Source organism: Kogia breviceps, chromosome 4 (assembly GCF_026419965.1).
Source record: "Kogia breviceps isolate mKogBre1 chromosome 4, mKogBre1 haplotype 1, whole genome shotgun sequence".
Lineage (NCBI taxonomy): Eukaryota > Metazoa > Chordata > Mammalia > Artiodactyla > Physeteridae > Kogia > Kogia breviceps.
The window spans coordinates 106,165,092-106,188,103 of record NC_081313.1 but is presented as its reverse complement, the minus strand read 5'-3'; the positions used below and the strand labels follow the sequence as shown (position 1 = coordinate 106,188,103).

The following is a 23,012-nucleotide window of genomic DNA, read 5'->3' as shown; positions in this document are numbered from 1 at the left end:
ATCTCCCTGTGCTATGCGGCTGCTTCCCACTAGCTAGCTATTTTACATTTGGTAGTGTATATATGCTGCTTCCCACTAGCTAGCTATTTTACATTTGGTAGTGTATATATGTCCATGCCACTCTCTTTGTCACAGCTTACCCTTCCCCCTCCCCATATCCTCAAGTCCATTCTCTAGTAGGACTGTGTCTTTATTCCCATCCTGCCCCTAGGTTCTTCATGAACTTTTTTTTTCTTAGATTCCATATATATGTGTTAGCATAGGGTATTCTCTTTCTGACTTACTTCACTGTGTATGATAGACTCTAGGTCTATCCACCTCACTACAAATAACTCAATTTCGTTTCTTTTTATGGCTGAGTAATATTCCATTGTATATATGTGCCACATCTTTTTTATCCATTCATCTGTCCATGGACACTTAGGTTGCTTCCATGTCCTGGCTATTGTAAACAGAGCTGCAATGAACATTTTAGTACATGACTCTTTTTGAATTATGGTTTTCTCAGGGTATATGCCCAGTAGTGGGATTGCTGGGTCGTATGGTAGTTCTATTTTCAGTTTTTTTAAGGAACCTCCGTACTGTTCTCCATAGTGACTGTATCAATTTACATTCCCACCAACGATGCAAGAGGGTTCCCTTTTCTCCACACCCTCTCCAGCATGTATTGTTTGTAGATTTTTTGATGATGGCCATTCTGACTGGTATGAGATGATATCCAATTGTAGTTTTGACTTGCATTTCTCTAATGATTAATGATGTTGAGCATCCTTTCATGTGTTTGTTGGCAATCTGTATATCTTATTGGGAGAAATGTTTATTTAGGTCTTCTGCCCAGTTTTGGATTGGGTTCTTTGTTTTTTTGATATTGAGCTGCATGAGCTGCTTGTAAATTTTGGAGATTAATCCTTTGTCAGTTGCTTCATTTGCAAATATTTTCTCCCATTCTAAGGGTGGTCTTTTCTTCTTGTTTATGGTTTCCTTTGCTGTGCAAAAGCTTTTAAGTTTCATTAGGTCCCATTTGTTTACTTTTGTTTTTATTTCCATTTCTCTAGGAGGTGGGTCAAAAAGGATCTTAGTGTGATTTATGTCATAGAGTGTTCTGCCTATGTTTTCCTCTAAGTGTTTGATAGTGTCTGGCCTTACATTTAGGTCTTTAATGCATTTTGAGTTTATTTTTGTGTATGGTGTTAGGGAGTGTTCTAATTTCATACTTTTACATATACCTGTCCAATTTTCCCAGCACCACTTATTGAAGAGGCTCTCTTTTCTCCACTGTATATTCTTGCCTCCTTTATCAAAGGTAAGGTGACCATATGTGCATGGGTTTATCTCTGGGCTTTCTATCCTGTTCCATTGATCTATATTTGTTTTTATGCCAGTACCATACTTGATTACTGTAGCTTTGTAGTATAGTAGGAAGTCAGGGAGCCTGATTCCTCCAGCTCTGTTTTTCTTTCTCAAGATTGCTTTGGCTATTCGGGGTCTTTTCTGTGTCCATACAAATTGTGAAATTTTTTGTTCTAGTTCTGTGAAAAACGCCACTGGTAGCTTGATAGGGATTGCATTGAATCTGTAGATTGCTTTGGGTAGTAGAGTCATTTTCACAATGTTGATTCTTCCAATCCAAGAACATGGTATATCTCTCCATCTATTTGTATCATCTTTAATTTCTTTCATCAGTGTCTTATAATTTTCTTCATACAGGTCTTTTGTCTCCTTAGGTAGGTTTATCCCTAGATATTTTATTCTTTTTGTTGCAGTGGTAAATGGGAGTGTTTCCTTAATTTCACTTTCAGATTTTTCATCATTAGTTTATAGGAATGCTAGAGATTTCTGTGCATTAATTTTGTATCCTGCTACTTTACCAGATTCATTGATTAGCTCTAGTAGTTTTCTGGTAGCATCTTTAGGATTCTCTATGTGTAGTATCATGTCATCTGCACACAGTGACAGTGACAGCTTTATTTCTGCTTTTCCGATTTGGATTCCTTTTATTTCTTTTTCTTCTCTGATTGCTGTGGCTAAAACTTCCAAAACTATGTTGAATAATACTGGTGAGAGTGGGCAACCTTGTCTTTTTCCTTATCTTAGTGGAAATGGTTTCAGTTTTTCACCATTGAGGACGATGTTGGCTGTGGGTTTGTCATATATGGCCTTTATTATGTTAAGGAAAGTTCCTCCTATGCCTACTTTCTGGAGGGTTTTTATCATAAATGGGTGTTGAATTTTGTCAAAAACTTTTTCTGCATCTATTGAGATGATTATGTGGTTTTTCTCCTTCAATTTGTTAATATGGTGTATCACATTGATTGATTTCTATATACTGAAGAATCCTTGCATTCCTGGGAGAAACCCCACTTGATCATGGTATATGATCCTTTTAATGTCCAACTGCAGTTCTTGATAAATATGTCTTAAGTATTTTTTTAAAAAATCACATGAAAGATTAATGAAAAGGAAGCAGGAAGGAAAGAATACCTTGGTCTTATAAAGTTCAAGCTCGTTATCTGTTATTCGCCATGGTTCATCTTCTTTCATTTTATCTGCAATATCTTGTTCTTTATCATCTTCATGAAGTCTGTATGGCTCAATCATTTCATCAAAAGCTACAATACTTAGAAAAACAGAATACAGGTAATTAACCTTATGCTGAATTACTTAACAGTAAGATCTTAAACACTAAATTATAACTTGAAAAGTCAGTGTAATTATATAACTTCAGAAGTTAGTGTTTTCTGACTGTCGTGCTCCCTTCTATACTCTGACTATAACAATCACTCTGGCAATTTATTTTGTAAATAGCAATCACTAGTTTCTCTAACTGATTAGAAATTTAGAACCATATTCATAATGAGAGAACTACAATTTTAACTGCTAATGCAGGTTTCCTTGTATCTGCCCCTGCTCCTATACCCCAGCCTGCCAACCAAAATAAATTTCATCACATAAGCCAAAATGATCCTATTAAACAGTAAGTCTAATTGTGTTACTCCTTTACTCAAAACACTCAATTGCTTTCCCAGTTCAAGTACCATTGAAGAGAAGTAGTGTAAGAAAAGGTACTAGAACATTTTGAAGGGAGGAAAGGGCAGATATTAAACATTTAAGATGCAGAATTAAGCTGTAGGTCCAAAGATACTAAATAGGACAAAAGATAGTGGATGAACATAACAGCATTCTAATCCTCTATGAATGTGAAAAATGTATTTTTCAGAATCAGTCTCATACAAATCTCCTAGTATATATTGTTCTATAAGAGAAAAAAAATGTCTCCCTGACTACAACCTTACAAAGTATACATACTTACTGTTTTCTACTTAAAATGAATTCTTTATACCAGCTTCATCATATATTCAACATATATCTGAGAGTAATTAAAATTATGTACAGTAATATAAATATGTATAATTATAACAACGTCCATATACCATTTCCAGGTAGAATAGTCCACGAGTCTACTTTTCTTTGACTCTTGAGAATTCTGAATGCAATTACTATAGGCAAATTCTTAGTTTTTTTTTCCCTATTTCAGTAAAAAAACAAAATAGTGGAAAGTATTACACATGTGGAGTAAGGACTGAGTGGTCATAATGAACAATGGAACTTTAAAGAATCATGTGGAATTTCTGTGGCACTAATGATTTTCAAAAACTACTTGTAAATCAGTATTTGAATTCTTCTCTAAATATTAAAAACCCTTTAGACTTACTTCAATATCTGCATTAGGCATGCCAACTATCTGCTAGATTAAAAACAAGTTGACTTCACATGTAACTAACAGCAGGCAAAATCCCCAGGTAATTAGTTTAAGTTAAATGATCTGTTAGGGTATCTGAGTAGGTCATCCATAAAAGAATCAGAAATTTATACAAAGTAATTAATCCAGTAACTTACTTTTGTTTCTTTGGTTTAGTATTAATATCTCCTAAGACCATGATATCAGAGAAGTCTATCCGAAACTTGCTAAGCAAAGTAGCCATCCTAGAACAAAAGCAAGCATTGAGACACATGAAGGATGTATATAGAAGTATTCTTATTCTATTTAGGGCTGAATCTATATGATTTATAGGAAAAGTCTACCAGGTACTAAACAGAGTCCATCTGAATTAACTTACAAAGTAGACATCTAAATGAGTTACTGTTCATTCACAAAGTAGACATCTAAATTCTGAGTAGAAACTTGTGTTGTATTCTTTTACTTTCTCTGAATCTCTCCTTAGTATCCAATAATGAATGGACAGAGCAAGACATTAATAATGAAATTTGAATGGCAAGTAGTTTTTTAAAAGTTAATTTTAGTCAAATTATATTGGCAAGTATATGTATTTCAGTAAAAACTAGTAAACAGTTATTTTAAAATTATTTTTGGATTATTCTTCTATCCATGAAGAATGCATATTTCAAGGTCCAACTCTGACTTTTCGGGCAAAACTGAAGCTATAACTGATGGCAGATTAAGTTCATGGCTTTTTTTTTTTTTTAAACTGGGACAAACATGAAAAGGAGCTCCAATAAGCCTCTAATTTTTCAGTAAATAAATACCTTTTTGGAGGCAGAGTTGGCAATTAAACTTTGGTGGCAACAACAAAAAAGTTGAAACACACATACAGGAAAAGCAATTAACAAAACAGGATTTTATTTTTAATAAAATGAGTTTTCTAAATTAAGATAACAGAAAACAAGCTATAGGTTTAACTTTTAAATTACTAGTATTTCTTGCATAATTCATGATTTGAAATGTATAAACACATAGCTCAACTCCAGTGTAAATCTACTAAGTGCCTAATATGTGTTACAGGACCCACAAAACTCAAATCTAAGATAAGAAAATAAATATAATTCAAGGCTCAGAATGTAATGATTGGTATCAAGTATATCGTGTTTCAGGAAGGGAATGTAACAACTAGAAAGAAACAGGGAAGGTGTTATGAGGAAGGTGACAATAAGTACTGGGGTTTTAAAGAATGGAGTTCTTTTAACAGAAGGGAGGCAAGTGAAGAACTATTTGTAGTAGACAGATGAGAGCAGGCAAAGAAGTAAAAGTCTGAAATCATATGTTAGTTTAGAGCAGATGCAGAAATGTAAACTGAAGTATAAGGCATATTTGGGAGAACAGGAGATAATAGACAGAAAGGAAACAGGAGGACAGATTGTAAAGGGCCCTGTCACCTAGACTCTCTATGGTGTGTAACAGAGAAGTTAAAAATATTTGGGGCAGAGGCATCAGATGATCAAAGCTTTGCTTTCTAAACGTGAAATTGGAAGCAATATGCATGATATATTACGAAATGGTCAGAGATGAGACACAGTGTACTTAGAGAAGCAATGAAACCAGAACTAGAATTGTGACAGGACAGACAGAAATAAGAAAATGGACAATGCCGTCCTGCATTTCTGTTGTCTAGAAGTCTATAAAATATAATGCATATATGAATATCACTTTTGTGTATTTTTTACCCTGATTTTTTGTTAAATAAAGGCTGTTTAACACTTTGATGCTGCAAGTATTTAATATTTTCTAAAATGTCAATATATTAAAAAATATTACATATAAGTAAAACCAAGAATTAAAATGTTAAGACTAAAAGAGAATGAGGTTTTACTTGTTTAACTAGACTTTTCAGCTTCACTATAGAACAGAGCAACATGACTGACATTTTCTGTGTTGTCTAATTATTATCCCTATCAAATCTATATTGAAATAATGAAGTACTACTAGATAAATGCCCATCAATTTAAAACAGACTTACGCTCTCCGGTCATGGTCTATTCTGTTTATTTTTCCACCAATGAATACTCTGATCTTACAATCTTTCCACTTTTTCTTGGTAGTCAGAAGATAAGGTATCAATAAGGTCAAACCTAAATCATAAAAATATAACAAATCACTTATTAAAATACTTATTTCTCAATTAAGAACTTTTAATTCAAATTAGTTGCTAAAAACACCTTTATTATAACTCAATATGAAACATAATTGTTCTTTCAGTCCTTCCTTAATAATTCAGTCAAAAAGCCACTTGGCAGGCCTGAATAAGGAGGGAGGCCTGGTGGAGTCAAGGCCCATGCGAGGAAGGCAAAGAAATGGGATAGTGGCCTGGCAGGGTAGGGAGACTGGTTATACCAGGACTGAGGAAAAGAGAGTATTCACTGAAGCTAACGGGAGCCATGTTTCTCAATGGAATGAGAAACATAAAAAGGGAGAAGCTGGAGTGAACCTTGCAGTGTTGCAATGGAAGTGGTTTCAGTCTATACTTGTATATACAAATAAGTGTGTATGTGTGTGTGTTGTGTGTGTGTGTGTTGTGTGTGTGTGTGTGTTGTGTGAGTGTGTGTGTGTGTGTGTGTTTCCTACATCTGTCCACTAAGAGGGCCTGGGAGCAGTGACACTGTAGTAGAAATGGGCATCTCTAAAGCCCTGACCTTGGTTGCTAAATACCATTCTCCACTAGAAGGAATCAAGCCTCTTTGGATAAAGGGTGATTCAAGTGTTGGTGTAGGTAAAGTACAAAACTGAGCCTGGAACGTCTTTTTTTTTTTTTGTGGTGGTGGTATGCGGGCCTCACTGTTGTGGCCTCTCCCATTGCGGAGCACAGGCTCCGGATGCGCAGGCTCAGCGGCCATGGCTCACGGGCCCAGCCGCTCCGCGGCATGTGGGATCTTCCCGGACCGGGGCACGAACCCGTGTCCCCTGCATCGGCAGGCAGATTCTCAATCACTGCGCCACCAGGGAAGCCCTGGAACGTCTTATTTTATCAGAAAATAAAGAATGATTGGGACATGACAAATGGACACAGAAGTTATCCTAAAGAGGATACTGCTGGCCAAATCTGGGACAACATCAAAACAAACTATGAGAAGGAAAAAAATCATAATCCACTGAAGAAAACAGGAATCCATAAGTCCACATAGAAGTAAAGAGAAAGCTCCTCTTTATAGTTAAACATCAACTAATAAATGAAGAAATGACGGGATTGGAAAAATCATCACTTGGAAACCACAAACACACCACAACAATAGTAACAGCAAGAATAAATTCAGGCAGGAATATCAATGGATGCTAAATATGGTGCCAAAAATAGCAGTAAGGATGGTATATGTGCATAGTTTCAAAGTAACTTCCCATGCCCCAAATATCATAATCATAAAAGGGGGTAACGATAAGTTTTCAGTATATAAACCTGGGGAAAACCACCTTACTCAATGGTCAAAGCTACCTTCACCAGTGATGAGACAAATCAACACTATGTGCCACCTGATAAGACACAGAAAGGCACAGCATCACTTCTGTGATATTTCTACCCAGAGAAACTAATTATGATGAATCATTAGCACTCCAAATCAAGTGACATTCTACAAAATGGTCTGTAATATCTAAAAAATAATGTTAAGGTCATGAAGCTCAAGGAAGGACTGAGCAACTTTCAAATTTAAGGATACTGAAGGGAGAGGACAACAAAGTGTGATGCCTGATTCTGGAACTAATCCTGTTGCTTTGGGGGACCTGGCTTAACGGGAATGGGGTCAATGAAGAGTATATACCATTTCCTAGTACTATCCCTGAAACTTCAGAAAATTTAAACGTCTTAAAAACATGTTAGCAACCTTACCTCCATCATCAAAAAGCCACCAGACATCAATAGTGTTCTTTCCCTGTTTTTTCTGAAACTGTGTACTGGCTTCAAGAAGCTTTTGGTCAGCTACATTTAAAGGCACAGCAGGGCCTTTGGGTTCTGAAGGATCAAGCAGAAAAATAAGATATTAGGGAAGAGGTAAATATTAAAGTATATTTTGCTAAATTCCCATAGTTCCCTAACTTTTGTATATTCAAATGTTTATAATGTAGATAGTTGTATATATGACATCAATCATAAGGTTATAGTTGTTTACAATTTAAATATACTTTTAAATGGTTACAGATAAATAATATCTCTATAATACCTAAACTCATCCAAATTATCTTGCCTAATTTCTAATATTTTGAAGCATTCTGAATGAAAGAATCATAAAAACTACTAAAGAAAATTACGATCACTAGATTTTGATTTCTGAAAAGCTGTTTCAGGCTAACTGGGCAAATTAAGCTTATGCCCGTTCCATGAACATAATTTCTTTTGTAATATGGTTTCTCAATAATTTAAAGCTCAAAAAAATTTTTTAATGTAACGTTGTTATCTGTAATATAAAAGACAGAAAGAAATGGGAGACATATCAATACAAACATGCAGTTATCACAATGAAACCTCTCAGTCTAAGGAAAAACTCCCTCATCTTTACCTAACTTTTCTCCCCTCAATATGTGAGGCCCAATTCTAAAGTCATATAACCACCACATCTTTCTTTGAACCACAGAAAGACTGTGGGAACTGCTAGGAAGGGCACCCATCTACTGTAGGTCTAAAGAACAATTTATCAAGGGAGTTCCCATTATGTATCCCCAGGAATTAAAAAGGAAGAAAAAAAAAATCAGCACTGACTCTGTGAGCAAGCAAATGACTATAATGAAATCCCTACACCAAATTTTAAAAGCATAAATCCACAGAAGGAAGTCTGATCACTTTTGTAGAATGTCTATCATTCACTTTTCATGCTGCCATGATGTACGCAAAACATGACGAATGATTTTGCATGATGAAATAATATGGCTACCAAACCACACTGCTCCATAACTCTCACCTCTATCTCCTTCTCATAAAATTCATGTACGTTGACATGACTGTATCTCCCAAACGCAGCAGGACTGTGAGAAATATTGTAATTTTTGAAATGAGAAATATATTAGTATCAAAATTAAGGACTAGGCTGGGTACAACTGATGGTAAAGAATGCAAGTGACACTGTAAGTAAACCTATTTCAGTGTCTCTACTTATCATCTAAACCATGCAGTTTAAATTTAAAAATTAAAATACTGACTTTCAAGATTTGAATATTTCTGAAATACTACCATGATTTAAAAGAATTTGTCTTTGATTTAAAAGAAATTGTCTTTGATATATCACCTTTTCCTGGGATAATTTAATGCTTTAGTTGGCCTAATGATAATTTTTCTAATCTGCATTTAATAAAAAACTGTAACATCACCTCACCATGGAAATAAAAACCAAGGTAAAGAAAGAAAATAATAAGATTGGAGTTAAAGAATTAACAGTATGATAAAAAGGATTAAAATAAAATGATGAAAAATGCCTGCCTTTTTTCAACAGTGGTTGAGTTGGAGTCTTGCCATCCTCTTCCTCATCTAGATTATGTTTAAAAAACACAAAATATAAGTTAATTGCCTTATTAATAAAATAATGAAAATGTAACTAGAACACATTTATAAATAAAACATAGTATGAAGAAACAGTGTGAAAAATAATTAAGACAGAAGATATTTTCTACACTGAGTGTTCAGGATTTGAAAAAGCAAACATATTTTAGACTCCTCCAACAGGGCTACTGAGTAACACCCATCCCTAAATTTCATTCCTGTAAAACTGACAAAAACTTTAGAATTTTTAAACTTTTAAACTTTCATACTTGAAATCAGTTGCTCTGGCTTATAGAGTAGAAATATGATATTATAAAACTGATGTTGCAAGTAATACATAAATTTCAAACATGCCACTGCATCACTGTGAAAATGACTGACAAGGAATTTTAGAAACACTTAATAGATATTTGGTATTTGTAAAAATTAATCACCACTTGAAATATTTAGGAATTTGATCAGAGACAAGAGTCTTTTGGTTTATATAAAATGCCAGGTTATACAGGAGTGATTTTTTCAAATACATAAATTTATATATATACATATATGTATATATATACACATATATACACGTGTGTGTACATGCATGTATATAGCATATGTCTGTCCATTTACATTTACATATCTGTAAATATTTCCTAGGGTTAATAGTTTTCCTAATCTGAAATTTTTTTCGTATTCTAAGCTGTACTATTTGTTTAAGGCACATAAAACTCCCAACTTGGACAGAAAGAGTACACTGCAGTGGGCTCTTGAGTCAGACTCCCAGCATTCCAAGATTACCTCTAACCCTTCTTCTAGCTGTGTGACCTTTAGCTAGTTACTTAACTCCTCACTTTCCTCATTTGTTAAAAGGGTGAACAATACCTACCTCTTAAGGTTGTTATATTGCAAGCATTAATGCACTCAGCTCAGTGCCTAGCACAAAACATATATTCAAAGGGTACTCTTTCTGTCCCTCTGCATACTGCATGCCTCAATAAGATAGACGTACCAAATATAATAACTATACCAGAATGTTTACAATTCTGAAGATGTTTAAAATTATATAAACTTTCCTATATTTTCTATACTAATTTTGAAAATAATTGGCTAAACAAAATAAACACAAAATAAAATAAATGCTATTTTTGAATGCTAATTTTTATGCCTGTTATGGAACAAGAAACATTTCAATTATTACATTTAATAGTATTAAATATTATTGTTCATATAAAGTAGATACTTGATATTATCTTTAATGATAAAAAACATGATAAATATAACTATGGACATTCTGTATTCATTTCAAAGAGCTGAAATGTCAAGGAAATCTTGACACTGAAAAATGATTTACACTAAGTTAAAGGCATTTACATTTTTATAATAAAAAGATGAGTAGAAATGTACTGACTCATTTCCCTACTCTATAAAAATAGACTTCGTAAGATTGTGACATATATTAATGAGCTAATGAATGGATAACATCTACTACAATGAGAGAGGAACAGTAGATGCCTGATAAATATATTACTTCTCCTCCTCCTATCATAGTTTTACCTATTAATTCCTAACAGATTCCGTAAAGAAAGGATCTGTTTTAGGCAAGAGAAAAGGACAACAACAACAAATAAGAGGAAATGAAAGAATGTATACCACAAACTAAAAATAAATGCAGGAACATAAGAAGAGTTATCAGGATCAGTTTATAGAATTTTGAGGTGAAATAGAAAAAAAAAGATAATAATCAAGCCAGCAAAGAACTGATATGGAAAATGGGTCTCAACTAAACTCTCAACTACCACTACTCTAAGCAAACAAGGTAAATAAGGAGGAAAGAAAAAGCAACATTAATGCTTCTAAATAATCTAGAAGAGATTTCAGAGATAGGAGTTGTCCAAAGTTATCAATTTCAGAAAAAGAATGGTAATTATTTTACAGGAAGCAAAAGTATGATATGGTTTTATGATTTACAGTGCAGATTTTTCTTGTTGCATGTCAGCTGGGAGTAGGACAGATGGAGATACTAGAATGAACAGAGGTAGGAGAGTGAGGGTGGGAGAGTAAGATTTGGAAGTCATTCCTCTTCTCATAAACATGACATGGAGATTTGTGGATGAAATTATCCCAAAGTCTCAGGAGATTTGGAAATCTTTTGTGGCTTAAACGACATTAGCCACCAGGAGTATTTATTTCTGTAATTATGGCCCAACAGTTCAGCAGCCAAACATAAATTGCTCATTTCTTGGGAGGAGACTAAATTGAGGAATAAAATTACACTTGATTTTTTACTACATTGTTTTACCTGAACAATACCAGGTACAATAGTTGTAAAAATATTCTGAGTATCTCAGCACATAAACAAAACCCCTGGTATTGAAGTGTCTTGATTTACAAAAAAATTATGTAAACTAATTTTATAAACCTCATTCCTTTCAGTGTTATCATGTGCTATACACACATTACTCTAAAACTACCATGTTTCTTTCCAAGTTCAGATTAATCTATGCTTCAAATTAAAATTAAGTATAAATAAAAACATACAAGAGCATGTTTAATTAACTGGCATGGTTTCTGTTCTACGATTTACTTAATACCTTAAAAATAATCATTTGTAGCCATTTTTGAAAGGCATAAATTTTACCTGAGCAACTAGAAATGAACAATACACGTTTGAGAACTGGTTACTTTTTAAGACATGCCATATAATGAAAACTATTTCTTCCAAAATTAAAACATTACCATTAATAAAATTTCTTGTTTGAATAAAAATTACCTTTATGTGTAATGGATTTTTCACTAGATGGTTTAGAAGTATCTAAATCAGATTTTTTAGTATACTCCACACTTAGTACCACATCCTTGACACCAGGAGATTTCTCTTGTGATGACAGTAATTCTTCTGTAAACATAAAGTATTCAAAATGTTACCTGAATCTTTTAACAAAAGAGGGCATCATGGTATAATATCAATTAAATGACAATTTTAAATGATAATGGTAAGTTTATAATGAATAATTTCTTATTATAAACAAATGTGACAAGCAATTTTGAAATGACTATTCAACTAAATATCTTTAGCCACAACTGTCAGACATTTGAATTAGGTGATGGGGAATCAGTAATGAGTGAGATGTACAGAACATAAGACTCTGGTAGACAAAAGAATGATGTATAAAATGTGAATCAACTCTACTCTAAAAGTCATTTACACATGTAAAAAATATAGAATGTGACAAATGTTCATATACATATAAGATGACAGACAACATTGAAAAATTATACCCATGACTATAGAGCCAAAACTAGGGGGTAGAGTTCTTTCCTAAGCTCATAGTGAAAGTGCCGTCCCTATTTTTAAAGCACTTTCTTCATTTTTTGTTTTTTGGGAAGGAGTTAGTAAACGTTTAGCTTCCACAATAAAAAAGATTTATCATAAAGACAAACATAATATGAAATTGATCTTCTATCCATAATCCTCATCACTGATATGTATATATTAAGAGAAATAACAATAGAAAGTATGTAAGCCTCGGTGCCAGCACTATGCTAAGAGCTTCACAGACAGTATCTTCACAATAGCCCTATGAATAAAGATGAGGAAACTGAGGCTTAGAAGTCAACAAATTTGCCCCAGCTACAAAACTACTAAGAGAAAAAGCTGGAATTTTTGCGGGCCTCTCACTGTTGTGGCCTCTCCCATTGCGGAGCACAGGCTCGGGACGCGCAGGCCTAGCGGCCATGGCTCACGGGCTTAGTTGCTTCGCGGCATGTGGGATCCTCCCGGACCAGGGCACGAACCCGTGTCCCCTGCATCGGCAGGCGGATTCTCAACCACTGCGCCACCAGGGAAGCCTGGAATTTTTAAAGTGTATTTGACTCTACAGCCTATGCTCTTAAACCCTGTGCTAAAGCAAATTCCCATCTCCAAATCTTAATGATGAATAAGACTTTCAAAACAATTCTTATGATTATAAACACTTGAAAATATTTTCTTGAACTTCCAATCACACTTAAATCTCAGCAAATTACAGAGTATATCATTTATTAGCCAAACTGGGATGTTTTTGAGAGTGAAAGGGAACACTACTAATAATTATGCAGAGTTAGGTATCCTAAACCAAAATTACTGTTAGAGCATAACAAGCATAATAAATAGTATTTTACAAGGCCTACTCCAGAGTAAGAAAATGCATTTTCAGCAGGCCATACTTTTGTGTTACATGGATAAAGACCTCAAAGCATTCCTTTCAGAAATGCACAATACCCTTAAAGTGGTGGGGGGAGTGGGAGGATTAGAACAGTTTAAATACATGAACAGATGATAAAAGCTCATTATATGCCTCTCAGCTATTTAGCCTTAGCTAATTTTGATTACCTGGTTAATTAATTGCTAAGGATAAAATATTAGGTATGCAAATTTTCTTAAACTTACAGTATTTTTTAAGCTACCAGGAAATCATTAGAGGGTATGGAATTTTCCATAGTTTTTATAAAGTTGGCAAAACTGCTAAATATACTTTAACAGGTTTTAAGCTTAATGAAAAAAAAAAATTTTAAAGCTTACAAAATTATATAGTTTGAGAGGAGATCAGTGGGTGTCAGAGGTTAGAGAACAGGGAAGAGTATGAATGGAAGCTATAATGCAGTAGCACAAGGGAGATCTTTGTGGTGATGGAACAGCTCTGTATCTTACATGAAACAACATATGTGACAAGTGAACAGAACCACACACATGTGCTGTGTGCACATTTGTACACACAAGTGTATGTAAAACTGGTAAAATCTGAATAAGGTATGTAAATTGTCCCAATGTCAACTTCCTGGTTTTGATATAGAACTACAGATATGATGTTACCAGTGGGGGAAACTGGAGGAAGGGTACACAAATTTTTGTGAATCTATAATTATTTCAAAATGAGAAAGTTAAAAATTATAGAGTCTTTTCTGAAGAAAGAGTAAATGATATAACAAAGTTTAGTTTTTCATTATTAATATGCCTCTATGTACAAAGTATATCTTCCATAAACATGAAAATGTCTAAAATGTTTTCCTCTGATTATTTTATCATGTATTTTTATAACTTTGGCCAAACTACAATCATAACTAATGTTTGTTTCTCTTAAACTTACGATTTGAATTGAATTTTATTCTATTGATAATTACTAGCCACCATTCAGGTTGGTACAAAGAGAAAATACAAACTTTGGTAGAGCCAATCAGATCTGATCTTAAAATGCCATACAATAGTATATGACACATATTAGATGGTAAATATTAAAATTATTAAAGAATTTGTAGAATTATATATAATTTTCTAACAAAATAATTTATATTTTTAAGATAAAAAATGTATTTCAAACAAGATTTACCTTGTCCTTGAAGATGAGATATATCCAGACCCTCTTTTAGGCGGATAACTACTACTCCGTATTGTATATCAAAGGCATCACTGTAACAAGAAAAAAGTAATAAAAAATTTTTTTAAATCACAAAAATTTCTGTCTCCTTCTCTATAAAATGAAGGTAATAGTAGATGATCTCTAAATTTACTTTCAGCTTTAAGTATCTGATTCTTAAAATATGCTTTAAAAATTACAGTGACATCCATATGTTAGTTTCAAATCCTACACCATTCCTTTTCCCCTTTTCTGTAATACCGCTAAAATCTACTTAAGTGTAGATCTTTATAGTAGTGATATTCTACCTACAGCAGCTGTTTAAAGCAGTAACTGTAGTTTTGTCTATCAGAAACAAACCAAATTATGGAAAAACAACTTTCGATAATCCCATCATAGGTAATTTAGGCTTATACCTTAAAAGCCAAGAGAAATACATGAAGACAAAGAAGACAGGTTCTGAGAACGAGAGCGGGTTGTAAAATATGAAGGGATCACTTATCATTTATGAAAGAAGGGTGCTTTTCAAGTAATTCAAAAATTTTTACAAAACAGGTTTAAAAAGTAGTCCTAAGGTTATATATGCATTTGCAGACATGTATTCATATGCCCTTTTAATTTTTTAAAACACAAACAGGAACATCTTATACACAGGTAAAATACATTAAAACCTTGAGGACAACTCTAAAACCATACTTAAATTCCAGAAACTTTAGTCAAGATCATAAATCATGTAGACCTAAGTTCTTAAATCTACTTAAAGAATTTCCAATTGTAAAACTTCAGGTTGTTCCCTGGAGTGGCAACAGGCTTATTTTATCCTTAATTATTTTAAATTATACAAGTAATCAATATTCATTATATGCATATAAAAATGATACATTAAGCTATAGCTAGGCATATTAAAAAGAAAAAGCTAAAAACTAATAAAATGATCAAGTTTTTGCTCCTATTGATAAATAGAAGAATGTGTTCATGGTATAATACGTCATTGTAAAAGGTCTTTTGTCGTTGTTTTAAATCACAGGGAGAAAATTTTGGCCTGATTCTTCTGTTGAATTTTAACCAAGGTCAAGAGACATTCACTGGAGAAAAAATTAATAGACATGTTAACCTTCCTCTGCTGTACTGTGAAAGATCTAATTAACTATTACAGAAGAAATAACTACAAGTATTTTAAAAAATAGTTAATAAAGTTATTGAATCAAAATGAATTTCCTTAAAGAAAATCCAGTGAATATAGATAGCTCTTAGTCTACTTCAGACTAAAATAGTTAAATGTTTTTGCTATAAGGTATAGAAATTTCCATAATCTATATAATTTCTTTAAACTATAGAAGTTGATTTGCTGTTTCAGACCCTCCATACTGTTAATACATACATAGTAAATAAAGTATACCTCAGTTGTTCAAGGTATTTAAAATCACAACCAGAACATAAGTGTCACAAGATAAAAGAGTAAGCAGTATCACTGCTTTAAAATAGCCATCAACGTCTATGGTTCCAGAAACCAGAGAGCAATATTTTACCTATCTTTAAACTGCTGCTTGACATATAATACTTGGATTAATACTTGACTCTCAGAGCAAACATTCACTTCAGTTCCTAAAAGATCAGTGTCAGAAAAGACTCCTTTCTTTCAGCCTCCCATTATGACAAACTACAACTAATAATGAATGAATTATTTGCAAAAATGTCACTTTTCTATTTTCTAGGATAATTACTCCATCTCACTGGTCTTACATCTTCAAAGAGAAAAAGCATACTCTTTGGCTCAATGCCCACATGATGTAGTCTTTCTTTCAGTCTCCTTCTTTCCCTAATCCCCATGCATACAAAGTACAGACTACAGAATTAGAAAGGGAGAATGAAGTGCTGTTTACTAAAAAGATAACAAACCCAAAGCCAAAGACCAGTCACAACCTCTGGCAAACCAGCAGAGCTTGAATTTTACCATTTAACAATTACTTGGGAAATCTTAACTATTGTATATTTTACTAATGAATATAAAGAGATTTATGAAAGTAAAGTATGAGATCTGGTTACTCCCACAAAGATATTTCAAGGTAGCTATGAAAACAAAAGCATATGTGATACAGGCAAATAATTATATGGTTCTACCAATAGATACAATAGGAGCTCCAGGAAGGGAAATAACTCCAGTGAGTTAAGGATAAACAGATAAAAATTCATAGAGAAGTAGGATTTGAATCTGGTACTAGAGTTATTTTTACCAAATATAAATTTTTTTTAAATGACAGTTTTTATAAAGAAATACTTTATAAGTGAACAGTTCTATTTCATCAGCATCTATGACAAGAAAAAGACTACTCTTCAATAAAGTATGATGTACTAAGAGGGAATCCTTATCCTCTATAAAACTGTGACTGAGATAAAGAGATTTGCTAAATAAATACTAGGAATACTAGAAAAAGTACTTTTCAAGATTAAAAACAAAGTATGATAAAAATAGAAATTTTATTTTTTTATTAAATAACTCAGTCCCAAAACACCTTTGTAATAAACAGATACATATCCAAAAATAACATGGATAGATTAAAATCAGAAAAAGTAACAAAAGGATAAGAACTCATTAGACAACCTGTAAGAAGGAAATTAAAATGATGTAAATCAAAACTAAGCTGTCTTATAAACATCATTGGAAATACCACTGAAAAGTGAATAGTAAACTCAGAACTTAATACTTCAAGGGGGTGGAAAAGCAAACATATAAGTGCATTTTTAAAAAAGAAATGTAAACAACTTCCAAATGATTATTTTCATTCTTACGCTTCTACTAGAAGAGACTACATGAGAAACAGACTTCAAAAACCAGTGCAAGCTTTCAAAATTAATATTTTCTGAATCAACTAAGTTACTGAATTAAAAGGATACTTACTGAAATACGTTTATATACATATCCACATCCCTCATATCTGCTTGCAACCAATCTTTCTTAAATCCAAGGACAAGTGTGTTTGGTTTCATACGCCCAAGACCAGCAGCCTAAAACAGAAAAAATACAACTTTAAATATATGCCATTCACAAAATGCTTTTTAAATGACAATATCCTCCTAATGGACAGCCTCTAAACATTTTTATTTTTTAACATGTTTTTATAAATTTATTTATTTATTTTTGGCTTTGTTGAGTCTTCGTTGCTACGCACGGGCTTTCTCTAGTTGCAGCGAGTGGGGGCTACTCTGTTGGGGTGCGGCGGCTTCTCACCGCGGTGTCTTCTCGTTGTGGAACATGGGCTCTAGGCGCATGGGTTTTAGTAGTTGTGGCTTGTGGGCTCTAGGGCGCAGGCTCAGTAGTTGTGGTGCATGGGCTTAGTTGCTCCACGGCATGTGGGATCTCCCCAGACCAGGGATCAAACCCGTGTCCCCTGCATTAGCAGGTGGATTCTTAACCACTGTGCCACCAGGGAAGTCCCTAAACATTATAAAATTGTGTACCCTTACCAGCAAAAATGGTTGAGCATCCAATGCATGCATATTTATAAATTATATATACATTAATCATATTACTTATGACTAAACATACACAAAAATAGAAGATAAAATTAAACACTTGAAAAGTTCTAAATGCGTATTTTGTACTTTTATGATTTATCAGAATTTTCATTTTTAGTAAGGGAAAGATTATGGAATATACTTAACCTTTCATAAAAATCATAATACAGTGGTATTCCCAGTTACATATTTTGCCATTAAAACCCAGAAGCAGAAGTCCAAATTGAATACATGCGTTGCTGGCTACAGTTCAGAATTCCATCAGTTTTTCTTGCAACTTGATGTAGAGTTGCAATTCAGTATGCTTATACAAATATGCTCCCAGATCCAATTAATTTCTTCTTTTGTAATTTTTTAAAAATTAATTAATTAATTAATTTTGGGCTGCACTGTATCTTTGTTGCTGCACACGGGCTTTATTTAGTTGCAGCGAGTGGGGGCTACTCTTCATTGTGGTGCGCAGGCTTCTCACTGCAGTGGCTTCTCGTTGCAGAGTGTGGGCTCTAGGCGCGTGGGCTTCAGTAGTTGTGGCACGTGGACTCAAGAGTTGTGGCTCGCGGGCTCTACAGCGCAGGCTCAGTAGTTGTGGCACATGGGCTCAGTTGCTCTGCGGCATGTGTGATCTTCCCGGACCAGGGCTTGAACCTATGTCCCCTGCACTGGCAGGCGGATTCTTAACCACTGCGCCACCAGGCAAGTCCTCTTTCGTAATATTTTAAAACACACTAAAAATTCTATTCCCAAGGTTGGGTACACACATAAGATTTTTTTTATTATGGTAAAAGATAAATAAAACAATTTGCCATTTTAGCCATTTTAAGATGTACAATTCAGTGTCATTAACTACATTCACAATGTTGTACAACCAACCCCACTAGCTATTTCCAAAAGTTTCTCATCACCCTAAACAGAAATTCTGTAAACACTAAGTAATAACTACCCATTCTTTCCTCGCTCCAAGCCCTGGTAACACCTAATCTACTTTTGTCTCTATGAGTTTGCTTATCCTAGATATTTTCTATAAATGGAATCACACAATATTTGTCCCTTGTGTTTGGCTTATTTCACTTAGCATAATGTCTTCCAGGTTCATCCATGTTACAGCATCTATTAGAACTTCTTTCCTTTTTATGGCTGAATAATATTTCATTCTATGTGTATACCACATTTTGTCTATCCATTCATCTGTTGATACATGCTTAGGTTGTTTCTATCTTTTGGCTACTTTGAATAATGCTGTAACAAACACTGGACTACAAATATCTGTGCGACTCCCAGCTTTTAGTTTCTTTGGGTATATGCCTAAGAGTAGACTTGCTGGATATACAGTAATTCCTTGTTTAGACTTTTGAGGAACCACTAAGCTGTCTCCCACAGCAGCTGCATCATTTCACACTCCCACCAGCAATGCAAAGGTTCTAATTTCTCCACATCCTCAGCAACACTTGTTAGTTCCTGTTTTTTTTACTTAATTACATACATGCTAGTAGTGTAAAATGGTATCTCACTGTAGCTTTGATTTGCATTGCTCTAATGACTAATGATACTGAGCATTTTTTCATGTGCTTATTATCTTTATTTCTTCTTTGGAGAAATGTTTATTCAAGTTATTAGCCAATTTCTTAATTGGGTTGTCTGTCTTTTTGTTGCTGCTTTAGGAATTCTACGTATATTTTGGATATTAAACCTTACCAGATATATGATGTAAAAAGATTTTCTTCCATTCTGTAGATTGTCTTTTCACTTTCTTGATAATGTCCTTAGATGCACAAAAGTTTTTAATTGTGATGAAGTCGAATTTGTTTACTTTTTTGTTTTGTTGCTTGGGTTTTTGGTGCCATATCTAAGATATTGCCAAATTCAAGGTCATGAAGATTTACCTCTATGTTTTCTTTGAAGAGCTTTATGGTTTTAGCCCTTGCATTTAGATCTTAGATCCATTTTGAATTAATATTTCATGTGCCATGAGGTCACACTTAAGTTTTTATAGGTGATATACTTAAATCATTTTTTGTGAAAGATTAAATTAATTCAAATACTTACCAAGTGCTGACCATGTGCCAGACACTGTTGTAAAGACGCTGGATAATTAGGAAACAAAAGAAATAAGCCTAACCATGTAAAGTTTACATTAATTTTCAAAATGTTCTATCCATGCACAAGTTTCTTTCAAAAAATAAGAGTTATTTTTTCACTCTACTGTAAACAACGCTTTGCCCTCAGGAGACAGATAAAGAATATTTATTTTTATTTTAAAAACTGTTACACAGCAAGGTAGCCACTAACCACACAATATAATTTTGATTTTTTTGGTAAAAGAAAACCAAGAAATATCTTCAAGTTTTATTGTTTTTTAATGAACCAAGCTACAAGATGACCAGCAACTTCTTGATGGTACAAAATACTGTCAGACTTACTCCCTTTCTCATCACAAACTTTGGTCACAATCTTATTATAATTAAAAGGTTTTAATTTTATAAAATTAAGAGTAACATTCTGAGGTACTCTGTGCCCTTCTGTTTTCAACTTATCATAATAACTTGCCCTTGAATGGCTGAGTAAAGAAATTTCACATCTATCAGTCACCCTAAATCCTTTGTAAATTCTAATCAAAGTACCTATTCAGTTAGAAGTAATGTTTTCAGTTTCCATAAAACATCATGTGTTTTAAAGAAATGACATTACTGAAAATATGTCTTCTCTGGAACATATTCCTTTCGGCTCATAGAAAATCAGTTCTTCATGGACTTCCACAATTGAAACTGATATAGCAAAATGCAGTCATCTGAAGTTTATTACAAATAGCTTCAGTTTCAATCAAAACATTCTCACTGTGTTGTTTTTTTGAATCGTTAGCAATGTTTTCTGTGAATCTTCCACCAGAACTTGCTGACAAGAAAGGCATTTAGTTTGTTATAATATTTTTCTGTGTATCATCATAACCATTTTTACTGTAGCAGAAAGAACAACTCTTTCCCCAATAGTATGTGGCTTTTTATTTCTGTCATGACTATTAAGTAAAAACATTTCCAAACATCATGGTTATCTAATTTAGATAACTACTGACATGAGATTCATATTTCAGAATTACTAACAAGAAATGAAGGAAACAACAGCAAAGATCAATAAAACTAAAAGCAGGTTGTTTGAGAAGATAAACAAAATTGATAAACCATTAGCCAGACTCATCAAGAAAAACAGGGAGAATACTCAAATCAATAGAACTAGAAATGAAAAAGGAAAAGAAACAACGGACACTGCAGAAATACAAAGGATCATGAGAGATTACTGCAAGCAACTATATTGCCAATAAAATGGATAACCTGGAAGAAATGGACAAATTCTAAGAAATGCACAACCTTCTGAGACGGAACCAGGAAGAAATAGAAAATATAAACAGACCAATCACGAGCATTGAAATTGAGACTGTGATTAAAAAATCTTCCAACAAACAAAAGCCCAGGACCAGATAGCTTCACAGGCGAATTCTATCAAATATTTAGAGAAAGCTAAAACCTCTCTTTCTCAAACTCTTCCAAAATATAGCAGAGGGAGAAACACTCACAAACTCGTTCTACGAGGCCACCTGATACCAAAACCAGACAAAGACGTCACAAAGAAAGAAAACTACAGGCCAATATCACTGATGAACATAGATGCAAAAATCCTCAATAAAATAGTAGCAAACAGAATCCAACAGCACATTAAAAGGATCATACACAATGATCAAGTGGGATTTATCCCAGGAATGCAAAGATTCTTCAATATAGGCAAATCAATCAATGTGATACATCCTATTAACAAACTGAAGGATAAAAACCCTATGATCATCTCAAGAGATGCACAAAAAGCTTTTGACAAAATTCAGCACCCATTTATGAAAAAAACCCTCCTCCAGAAAGTAGGCATAGAGGGAACTTACCTCAACATAATAAAAGCCATATATGACAAACCCCCAGCCAACATTGTTCTCAATGGTGAAAAACTGAAACCATTTTGTCTAAGATCAGGAACAAGACAAGGTTGTCCACTGTTACCATTATTATTCAACACAGCTTTGGGAGTTTTAGCCACAGCAATCAGAGAATAAAAAGAAATAAAAGGATTCCAAATCGAAAAAGCAGAAGTAAAACTGTCACTGCTTGCACAGGACATGATACTATACATAAAGAATCCTGAAGATGCTACCAGAAAACTACTAGAGCTACTCAATGAATTTGGTAAAGTAGCAGGATACAAAATTAATGCACAGAAATCTCTAGCATTCCTATACACCAATGATAAAAAATCTGAAAGAGAAATTAAGGAAACACTCCCATTTACCACTGCAACAATAAGAATAAAATACCTAGGAATAAACTTACCTAAGAAGACAAAAGACCTGTATGCAGAAAACTATAACACACTAATGAAAGAAATTAAAGACAAGACAAACAGATGGAGAGATACACCATGTTTTTGGATTGGAAGAATCAACATTTTGAAAATGATTCTACTACCCAAAGCAGTCTACAGATTCAATGCAATCCCTATTAAGCTACCACTGGCATTTTTCACAGAACTAGAACAAAAAATTGCACAATTTGTATGGAAATAGAAAAGACCCCAAATAGCCAAAGCAATCTTGAGAAAGAAAAACAGAGCTGGAGGAATCAGGCTCCCTGACTTCCGACTATACTACAAAGCTACAGTAATCAAGACAGTATGGTACTAGCACAAAAACAGAAATATAGATCAATGGCACAGGATAGAAAGCCCAGAGATAAACCCACACACATATGGTCATCTTATTTTTGATAAAGGAGGCAAGGATATACAATGGAGAACAGATAGCCTCTTCAATAAGTGGTGCTGGGAAAACTGT

General features: G+C 33.7%; 1 protein-coding gene across 2 annotated transcripts in view; it reads right to left on the bottom strand.

The window, feature by feature from the left end:
• Window positions 1–23,012, bottom strand: part of SLC12A2 (solute carrier family 12 member 2) — a 111,872-nt gene that overhangs the window by 4,653 nt on the left and 84,207 nt on the right. Inside the window, exons 18-25 of one of the 2 annotated variants that reach the window (XM_059059766.2) lie at window positions 17,532–17,638; window positions 14,606–14,685; window positions 12,010–12,135; window positions 9,195–9,242; window positions 7,614–7,736; window positions 5,754–5,865; window positions 3,898–3,984; window positions 2,482–2,617 (exon numbers count right to left, since the gene is read on the bottom strand). In XM_059059766.2, coding sequence (XP_058915749.1) covers window positions 2,482–2,617; window positions 3,898–3,984; window positions 5,754–5,865; window positions 7,614–7,736; window positions 9,195–9,242; window positions 12,010–12,135; window positions 14,606–14,685; window positions 17,532–17,638 — 819 coding nt within the window. The remainder of the gene's footprint in view (window positions 1–2,481; window positions 2,618–3,897; window positions 3,985–5,753; window positions 5,866–7,613; window positions 7,737–9,194; window positions 9,243–12,009; window positions 12,136–14,605; window positions 14,686–17,531; window positions 17,639–23,012) is intronic. The other variant, XM_067031521.1, reaches the window with a different exon arrangement.